At 37.1% G+C, this 10,876-nt stretch overlaps 1 protein-coding gene across 1 annotated transcript in view; it reads right to left on the minus strand.

Moving 5' to 3' along the window:
• Positions 1-1,127: 1,127 nt before the first annotated feature.
• slc6a13 (solute carrier family 6 member 13) overlaps positions 1,128-10,876 on the minus strand; it is a 13,705-nt gene continuing 3,956 nt past the window's right edge. Inside the window, exons 2-15 of the mRNA XM_087797221.1 lie at positions 9,246-9,452; positions 9,027-9,161; positions 7,957-8,097; positions 7,786-7,867; positions 7,583-7,715; positions 7,332-7,466; positions 7,064-7,167; positions 6,871-6,995; positions 6,692-6,804; positions 6,485-6,622; positions 4,827-4,929; positions 3,268-3,368; positions 3,027-3,197; positions 1,128-1,861 (exon numbers count right to left, since the gene is read on the minus strand). Coding sequence (XP_087653347.1) covers positions 1,697-1,861; positions 3,027-3,197; positions 3,268-3,368; positions 4,827-4,929; positions 6,485-6,622; positions 6,692-6,804; positions 6,871-6,995; positions 7,064-7,167; positions 7,332-7,466; positions 7,583-7,715; positions 7,786-7,867; positions 7,957-8,097; positions 9,027-9,161; positions 9,246-9,452 — 1,853 coding nt within the window. The 3' untranslated portion in view covers positions 1,128-1,696. The remainder of the gene's footprint in view (positions 1,862-3,026; positions 3,198-3,267; positions 3,369-4,826; positions 4,930-6,484; positions 6,623-6,691; positions 6,805-6,870; positions 6,996-7,063; positions 7,168-7,331; positions 7,467-7,582; positions 7,716-7,785; positions 7,868-7,956; positions 8,098-9,026; positions 9,162-9,245; positions 9,453-10,876) is intronic.

Genomic DNA, 10,876 nt, shown 5'->3' on the forward strand with positions numbered 1-10,876 from the left:
GCTCGGCGACAGCCCCAAAACATCACTGCTCTCGAGAAGATCTGCATGGAGGAATGGGCCAAAATACCAGCTACTGTGTGTGCAAACCTGGTAAAGACCTATAGTAATCGTTTGACCTCTGTTATTGCCAACAAAGGTTATATTACAAAGTATTGAGTTGAATTTTTGTTATTGACCAAATACTTATTTTCCACCATAATTTACAAATAAATTCTTTAAAAATCCTACAATGTGAATTCCTGGATTTTTTTTTTCACATTCTGTCTCTCACATTTGAAGTGTACCTATGATGAAAATTACACCTCTGTCATTATTTTAAGTGGGAGAACTTGCACAATTGGTGGCTGAATAAATACTTTTTTGCCCCACTGTATATATTGATACTTTAGTGTATTGACGACTTGCGATTTGAACTTTGCCAAATATTGTAAAGTAAATATTTTAATTACATTTCATATTTAAAAAAAGGATTTTATTTATTTTTATTTAAATGATCTCATTTATTTTAATTTATATTGATTTCATTCTCTTTGTTTCTTTTGTTTGTCTGTCATCTCCACAAAAAATAAATCCCGCGTTTTTTTTTTTTACATCACTGGAAAATAATGCATTATAAAGCGGATTTTTACCTCTCGCAAAAACAGAAAAAAAAACTTTTTTTAATTGAATCAAAAATGTTGAAATCAAATAATTAAAACACGAATGTTCCACACATTGTATGGACCAAACAACCAAAAAATATACTTCTATCAAAGAAACCGGTTTCAGATTGTTTTAATATATTTTTTAATTGAAGCCATTTTTTAAAATTGAAAATATTTTTTTGATTGGAAAAAAGAAATTCTTTAAGTTGACTTTGTTTTTTTGAAGCCTGTGAGAGGAAACCAGGGATTCAAGCCCACAGACTTCAAACTAAATCATTTTCATTCGAGAAAGGTTTCCTCCCACATTAAAAAGTTATGACCTTATCTTCTTCGCCTGTAGGTGTGTCACTCAACATCCCTCCCGTGAGGAACAGTAGAGTTCTTTCTCTTCTGAAATTTTTTTTTGTGGAAGACAATTGTCTTTTAAAAGCAATAATGCTGTTCCCGTCGAGGGGGCAGCAGCTGGAGCAAAGAGGCCTAGACTTTACGTTTGATCTTTTTTTATTAACAAAGTGAGATTAAAACATGCAACGTAACGTTGTTTTACATTACATTTTTATCACATTGTCGAGGAGAAACTTGCACAAGTTCAAGTGGACAGAATGTACAGAAAAAAATAAAGTTTAATCAAGTTCAATCATTTAAAAAAAACATATTTTTTTGTCTAATTCAAAACTTTTTTCAAAAGAATTTAATTGAGCCTGATTTATTGGCCGTAGAACACAAAAGAACATCAAATATTTGCTAACAAATAATGTACAGTCTACGCTGGAGTTGTTGTCGTCACTGATTTAAAAAAAAGTCGTACTACAGAACATTGTCCGTAACATGATAAAAAGTGCTTCCGTAGAAAGCAGTTTTCACAAAACACTAAATCTCAGCCACTGTTGAACGATGGCCATGTTTCCGTCGCGTCGGCGAAAAGGTTCTGACCCACTTTTCTACAAAGAAAGCAGAACCTCGTCCATGACCTTATCTGGTGATGCCTTTCCAAGAGGGGCGAGACCAGAGGTCGTCATGGCCGCAGGTGGACCCTTGACCCTCCGCCGTCTCTAGCAGTGCGACTCCTTGTCGCTGACCGGGATGTAGCTGCCCTTGGTTGACGTGGAAGTCTGATGGAGGCTGTCGTCGTCTTCCTGCAGGACGCTGAGCAGACTCTCCTGCTCCTGCTTGGTCTTGGGCAGGTCGGTGGAGGGAGTGGTCAGCAGCACCCACCGCTGGAGGAGAGTTAGATAAAGATAGATCAATAAATACATACTTTTGTAGCAAGAAAAGATATATGAACATTTTCTAAACAATAAACACAACGGCAGCATATGAGAGTCCATATTTAAAATCAAAGGACTAATTTATTTTATCAACCCTTGTCACCATGACACAACAGAAGGGATACCACAAACACATTTGTTTTCAGCCCTTCGATAAGCCACCAAGGGATCTTAGATCTGTTCATGACATCAGTGCAACATTTTTTATTATTATTATTATTAATAATATTGGTAGTAGTAGTAAGTAATTTTAATAGTAGTATTAGTATTATTTTTTATCATTTTTATTATTATTAGTAGTAGTAGTATTAGTAGAAGTAGCAGTATTAGTAGTAGTAGTAGTAGTAGTAGTAGCATTAGTAGTAATAGTGTTAATAGAAGTAGTAGTAGTAGTAGTAGTAGTATTAGTAGACGTAATAGTAGGAGTATAAGTATTAGTAGTATTAGTAGTAGTAGCATAATAATAAGTATTAGTAGTAATAGTAATTGTAGTAATAGTAGTTATTTTAGTAGTAGTATTGTTAGTAGAAGTATTGATATAGTAGTAATAGTATTATCATTATTATTATTTGTAGTAGTATTGTTTGTAGTAGTATAATCGTAATACATACATAATTATAATTGTTAATCAAATTTTTTTTTCTTACTCATTTACAAATTGACATCTTAGTTCTTTCTACTCTATTTCTACTTATTGATTTATTATAAACAATTCATTATTCATATGCCATGGAATGTAAATATCTCTTATTTTATTGTTATGTAATTCATTAATCTCTTTTTATTCTGTTCATATTACTTTATTATTTTATTGTGTACTGATACCACCAAAAAAAATCCTGTGTTGTGTTTACAACAGTGGCAATAAAAGTATCTGATTATAATTCTGATAATTATTATAATTATAATTATAATTGTTGGGCAATAAAATTACTGAACCAAATATAATAAATGCGACAGAGATATAACAGCGAACTAACAACTCTGTGCTTCAGAAATGATTCAGACAGACATGTAAACTCCGTGTTATTTATACATTTAAGATAAAATATATAAATTAAAATAAAAACGATATCACATGAAAGATGTAAAAAAAAGTTCCAGCGAAACGTACTTCTTGGAGCGTTCCGGGCGTGCTGCGGAGTTTCATCACGATCCAGAACGGGATGCACAACATGGAGGACAGAGCCAGCAACCAGCCAATCCCGTGACCCCACCAGGGGTACTCGTACTCTTTGTTGTACTTCAAAGGCGTGTACTTGATCAGGGCGAAGGCGAAGGTTCCCTGCAGCGACAGACAGTTCGAGGTTAGCATTAGCAAGTTAGCCACGAGGTCTTCCGTATGGACGACTCACAAAACAGGTGGCAGGTGTCAAGAACTTCCAGCAGAACTTCATCATCGGTCCGGGCCGATAGCCGATCATGTCCTCGATGTTGTCATAGAAACGGTCCGCACCTGCAAAAATACAATAGAAAATTAATATAAAAACTGATAAAATTGAACAAGTCTACGTTTACAACCTTTTAGAATCTCATTCCAACGACATACAACGATAATGCTAACATGATGTTGCTCAAATTAGCTTACTTGCTAGCAGGAGTTATAAAAGCTAACATGCTAATGTACCTGACACAAACAGCTTTGTTTTATTGAAAGTTTACAAACAAAACTAGTCATAGGCTCCTTGTTTTGGACAGTTTTAGAGCTAAAACATAAAGTGCTTTGACTTCACGTACAAGGCGTGTGTTGTAATGTTCAATAACTGTTATAATTTCAACGTTGAAAATAGGTCGTTGATTGATTCAACATAGGCCAAATAGAGGATTTGGCGGGAAATCTTTGACCGGTTGAAACGGAGCTGGGTATCACGTAATCCATACATATATACACTTTCTATAATGGTTAACGTCATTTTAAGGAAACAGAAACTTTGCTTTAAAATATTTAAACGTTGATTCTGAGTATTTTTGCTACCTGGGTTACCTAAACTCACGGTGTGCTGATAAATACAAAGCGCTAACAAGCTAATAGCTAACATGTATCTTGACCTTCGAAACAATGTGATAGTTAAGCCTTCTCGAAGCATCAGCTTTAAATACTTTAAATATAAACACAAGAATGTAGAAAGAGCCAAGCTTCATGTATTTTCAAATATCTTTTTGTATTATTAGCTGATTAAAATCCAACATTTCCAAATGCAAGAGAGTCGAAGTTAAATAATATCAACGAAAATGAAATGTTTTCTGCGTAAGGAGAGCAATGACAACAATTAAAATAATAGTTAGCTTCAGTCTGTGTGTTGTTCAGAGGTTCCTTCAAGAACTCTGGTTTCCTCCCACAGGCTGAAAACATTAAAAGGGTTAGTGATGAATTTTTTTTACTAAACTGGAGAGCTGTCCAGGGTGTCCCCCAACTTGATAAATAAATTATTTAGGCGTTTTAATTCCTTTAAACCATTTTCGGTTTTAAGTAAAATTGATTTAACCACAGTTAGTTACATTTTAATATGAAGGTAATTTAGATTCTTTATTATTCCAATTTAAAAATGCTTTTAAAATGGTTTTGTTTAGTGAAATTAATCTCTTTTTGTGTTTGGACCATTTAATGGTCTTTTTATTCTTTATTATTTAATCAGAAATTACCATTCAATAAAAATTTTATGATAAGTGTTATTAATAAACTTTTATTTTCTACCCACATATTTGTATTATATTAGAAATAGATTGTAGTGTTCCTTCATTCATCAAAGATGGTTGTTCAGTCCAGTCTTGGCGGTTCAAAGAAATATCTGAGAGCCATTGATTGTTGTGTGTTTGTTTGCACGCGATAAATGCTGGCAGCTCATAATAAAACCTTTGTTTCCACCCAATTCTCCGTTCACGCATTCCTGAGCGACCCCGCGAACACACTCACCATAAATCCAGCCGATGGCAGCCGATTCAAAGACGGCTACAAAGAGCAGACACATCCCACTGGAGGCGTAGTAGTCGAAGAGCTGGAAGACGTACATCCCGCCCTGAGGACAGAGAGAGATAAAATCAATTTTAAAATTACATTAGGAAATTGAGAATATTTATTTTATTAACAATAGTTGTGCCAAAACAAGCGCTATGCAAGTAGGATGTATTTTTATTTTTATAATTTTATTTACACAGAACTATTTGAGAGAATGTTTTTTTTTAAACAAAAGTTTTTTTTAAATATATGTAAATATAAAAATACCAATGGTCACATTATTAGGTTCAGCATTAGATTATGTGGAAATAAACGATAAATTTACTTGTAAATAATGAAATTAATCTATATGAATATAACCATTTTGATTTCTACGTGAACAAACAAAAGTATATATAGTTCTACTTGCATTAAAATAATTGAAATATATATATTATGCTCGCATTATTTCTTAATACAATCCAAATTATCGTTATTAAAAGAATAAATTATCTTCTGAAGAAATGATTTCCAGAAATGATTTGGTGATACAAAATTGTCTTGTAAAAGTAAAAATGTTAATATCATTGTAAACATATAATCTGAATCTGAACAAACAATTTTTATAAAATTCAAATGCTCATAAAGAGGCTGTTAACTTTTATTGCAAATATTTAAATGTCAAAATGAAGAAAGGAAAAAAATATAAATTATTAATTCCCTATCCAACATTATAAAAAGATAGTTTTCTATCCATCAGATATCTTAATACTTAATACTTAGATATGTGCCGATACCGGATGATACAGTAGATGCGGAAGATACAGTATATATGGGCGATACCGGAAGGTACAGTAGATATGGGAGAGACCGAAAGGTACAGTAGATACGGGAAATACCGGAAGATACACTATATACGGGAGATACAGGAAGATTCTTTTGGGGCGATACCGGAAGGAAGAGACAGTATATGGGCGATACAGGAAGATACAGTAGATATGGGCAATACCGGAAGGTACAGTAGATACGGTTGATACCGGAAGATACTTTACATACGGGAGATACCGGAAGATTCTTTTGGGCGATACCGGAAGGAAGAGGCAGTAGATATGGGCAATACCGGAAGATACGGTAGATATGGGCAATACCAGAAGGTACAGTAGATACGGGTGATACCGGAAGATGTACTATATATGGGGGATACCGAAAGATACGGGCAATACCGGGAGATACAGTAGATATGTGCAATACCGGAAGATCCAGCACATACGGGAGATACCGGAAGATACAGTAGATATGGGCAATGCCGGAAGGTACAGTAGATACAGGCGATACCGGAAGATACTTTATATACGGGCGATACCGGAAGATTCTTTTGGGCGATACCGGAAGGAAGAGGCAGTAGATATGGGCGATACCGGAAGATACAGTAGATATGGGCAATACCGGAAGATACAGTAGATATGGGCAATACCGGAAGGTACAGTAGATACAGGCGATACCGGAAGATACAGGCAATACCGGGAGATACAGTAGATATGTGCAATACCGGAAGATACAGCAGATATGTGCAATACCGGAAGATAAAGCATATACGGGAGATACCGGAAGATACAGTAGAATAATTAAAAACTCACCTCTGTCAACATGATCAGTCCCACCAGGAAGCACAAGATCGCCACAACCAGAATTAAGAGTTCTCTCCGGTTCTTACGGCGGAACGCAGTGGGGTACATGTCCACTATGGCTGTCACCAGACTCTCCACACACACAAACTGACCAACAGTCGAAGAAAAACAAATTAGCGGTTTAAAAAAACACAATTATGTTTGTTTTTATCTCACCTGACTGTCCAGTCCCAGGAAGACAATCATGATGAAGAAGCAGCAGGCCCAGAAAGTGGAGAAGGGCATCATGGACACGGCGCGAGGGTACGCAATAAACGCTAACCCAGGACCTGTAGCCAACAAAAAACAATCGTTAATATTTCTAAACAAACCCTCAGTTGATTATTTATACCGACCAGATTCAGCCACTTCTGAGATGGGTATGTTCTGTTCGTACGACATAAAGCCCAGGATGGAGAAAATGGCGAAACCTGCAACAAAACTGGTTCCACTGTTCAGGAAACAGAGGCAGATACAGTCCCTGGAAGATTTAAGAAAGAAAGAATTTATTAGATTGCGAAGATTTCAGGTTGTTGTAGATGTCAGCACCTGTAACAGTTGTTGTTGTATTTGTTGTAGCTCCCGAGGGCAGTGAGGCAGCCCAGGACGATGGCGTAGGAGAAGAAGATCTGAGTTCCTGCCTCCAACCAAACCTTAGAGAGAGACAAAAAGAAATCAAGAAAGCACATTTCCACTTTTAAGTATCAACCTTCCTTTTCCTCTGAGTGGTCAAAAGAAGTCACAACACCTGACCTCCGGACTCCTGGTTTATCCTACTCTGTGGTTGATACTTAAAGCCCAAGTGAGACAAGCGTACCTGAGGGTCGGCCAGTCTTCCCAGGTCTGGGTAGAGGTAGAAGTGGATTCCTTTCATGGCTCCTGGTAAAGTGATGCCTCTGATCAGCAGGATCACCAGCATAAAGTATGGGAAGGTAGCGGTGAAGTAGACCACCTAAGGGGACGACAAAAAGGACAGATCAACACCACTGAACTTCTTCTTCTGATCTGATCTGAGAAACGATTGGGAAGTGATCCACGCACCATTCAGGAAGGTCATCACAATCCTACCTTGCCTGTAGACTTGACCCCCTTCCAGATGCAGAAGTAGCACATGATCCAAGCAACGGCCAGACACGCGACCAGGTCCCAGTTCAGTGAACCGATCTCATCGATGCCTGAGGAGATTCTCAACACTCTGCGCCTTAAATATAAGATAAAGTTAAGAAATACCTCACATATAAAAGGTTAAAGAAGAAATATAGTTCTCTCACTCCCAGAACTCGATGACAGGAGACGTGGCGTTCTTATAGTACTTGAGGGTACCATTCACCTTCTCAAACTCCCGGCAGGAATCTTGAAAAAATACAGAATACAATTAACCTTTTCCCCAACAAATGGATGAGACTCACAAGTTGGGTCATCTGTGCTACAAAAAAACCTACCTGTGTTCCAGGTGTTGTTGCACGAGGCCCAGGGCAGGTCCCAGGTGAAGGAGTTGAAGAGGTAGAAGATTCCCCAGGCCAACACGATGATGTAGTAGACGTTCAACAGAGCAACAATCACCTGCGTCGCATAGCCCACTCCTGCAAGAGAGATATTTTAAATCAAGGGTGTTTGAATGACGTGGCCATACGAGGGGCTCAAATTTTACCAACAGTCCAAATTAAGTTTTAGATCCCTTTTTTCAATATGGTGAAAATACTAAACATGGTGCGTTAACCATTGTTTGTGTTTAGAGCTGTTACGAACAACTTGAAATGACTTGGTGGGCAATATTGGGAACGGAATCTTCTCAAGGTTGTTGTGTTCTGGTTTTAACTCGACTTTGAATTTTATCATATCTTAGATTTATAGATTTGTAGATTAAAGGTCAACTAATGTCAAACTCCAACTCTCCTGTCATGTAGTAAATGTTCTTCCTCTCCCAGATTCAGTCCCTCATCATGACCATGTTTTCAACTTATTACTTTATAAAGTTGCTCTGAAATCTGGGCGAACAAGAGGTTACGAGAGTCCATTATGACATAATAATGGCTTCACTCCTCCTACAGCCAGCTGTGATCACGGCCCGCTTTGTTAATACAACGAGTGGAGGCCGGGATTGATGACGCACGGTGACCAACCTCCGTGCTTGACCAATCACAGCAGAGTGGGTGTGGTTATGGTCAACAAGATTTCATCTCCATAAAAACAAAGTTCTTTCAGTGGGCAGGGCTTAAGATAATTTTCTTATTTTCAATATTTCAATGAAAAAAGTTTTGTACAAACACACACTGATGATAAAATAGAGTCACACATCATAACAACACACATGCAAATACACTTTTGTTGAACTTCAAGTTTTTGAAATAGATTATACTTTTGTACCTGGTGAACCACACATAAATGTGGAGCCTCTTAACACAAAAGAGAAACATGTCGTATTCTGTGTTTATCAACTTGTTACCATCACATTTCAAAGGCTGCCAGTATCTAAAGCCTCTGACAGGCCATCTATCCTACGACGCGTCACCTTCAAACAGTGGGCAGAGCTTCCTCCAGCATGTGACTCCTCCCTCGCTGGTGTACTGGCCCATAGCTGTCTCCAGGAAGAAGAGGGGGATGCCACAGGTGAACAGGAAGATGAGGTAGGGGATGAAGAATGCACCTGGCAGGAGGACAGAAATGTTTCTAAACATGACAGTGGGGTTCACTACGTGATACAGGAAGGGGTGTTTGATCGTCATCTCACCTCCTCCATTCTTGTAACAGAGATAAGGGAAACGCCACACGTTCCCCAGACCGATGATTTCTCCAGCCACCGACAGGATGAACTCCATCTTGTTGGCCCACTGACCCCTCTCTATGATCTTCCCGTCTGGGTTGGGGACGATGTCCAGGGCCCTGCTGTTGACACTGCGGAGCTCCACGCTTGGACTCTCCATTTCTCCCTGGACTCCTGAAATGTCAAATAGGTTAAAAAACAAAAGGTGCAATCAACGCGTGGATGAACCAACAAACAAATAGACAAATGGACTAATGGATGAATGGATGGACGGACTGATGGATGGATGGATGAATGCATGGATGGAAGGATGGACGGATGGATGGATGGAAGGATGGATGGAAGGATGGATGGATGGATGGATGGATGGATGGATGGATGGATGGATGGAAGGACGAACGGATGGAAGGACGAACGGATGGAAGGACTGATCGATCGACGGATGGACAGGTGAATGGATTATTGGATGGAAGGATGATGGATAGATGGATGGATGGGATAACGGTCAGACGGATGGACGGACGGACAGGCCAATGGATTATTGGATGGAAGGATGGATGGATGGATGGATGGATGGATGGATGGATGGATGGATGGATGGATGGATGGATGGATGGATGGATGGATGGATGGATGGATGGATGGATGGATAATAAAGGTATATATAAGATAAAAAAAATATTTTGTTTTTTGTTTTTTTACCAGACCATTAAAGAATTATAAATGGATGGAGGGAGAGAATAATTGACAGTGGATAAATGACAGGATCAATAAATGAATGAATAAATCTGTCTATTTCAACAGATACATTGCATCTCAGAAGACAACAAGCGCTACAACTTACCTTCTTTCAACACATCCAGCTTCTAAACTAGGTCTAATACAACTGTAGATCTGAATTAAAATCTGTCAAATTATTTTTTTGGTTTGCAGCAGAAACAGTCGACTTACCGACTCTCCAACAAACACATTAGTGCTGAAGAATATTCTCTGAGCTTCTATATTCTGTTGCCTTACTTTTGTGACTCTAATGATCTAATTCCAACCTGCAGCCTTTCATACCAGTGGCTTTGATCTGCTCATTAAAGAGTCAAAGTAGGAAAACAATATAATGTTTAATTGAATAAAATAATGACAACATTTTCAGCCAAATTCCATAAATGAATTTAAAATATATATCATTTCTAAGATTGATCATTTTTTTGTAATATTAATTCAAATGTAAGTATTTCATAGTTCAGTTGTTTGACAAAATGTATTTATTTTTGTAAAAACAAAAGAAAGAAAAAAGTAAAACACACACAAAAATGTTTTCTTCAACATTCCCTTTTCCTCCTTAAAATTGTAATAAAAATATTTATTCTAAATCATGAAAAAACTTGTTTTAATAGTATGTGTTCGTCAAGTATTTTCCCATTTTATTGTATTTTTTATTTCTAAAATATTTTTATGAATACATTTTAAAAATAAGATTTCGAAAAATAAGTTTTAAGAAGATGTGATGAAATATATATATATATATATATATATATAAATATATATATATATATATACAACAAGAAACAAATAAACAATATATATATATATATACAGTATAT

Source organism: Callionymus lyra, chromosome 8 (assembly GCF_982586985.1).
Source record: "Callionymus lyra chromosome 8, fCalLyr1.hap1.1, whole genome shotgun sequence".
In the NCBI taxonomy this organism is placed as follows: Eukaryota; Metazoa; Chordata; class Actinopteri; order Syngnathiformes; family Callionymidae; genus Callionymus; species Callionymus lyra.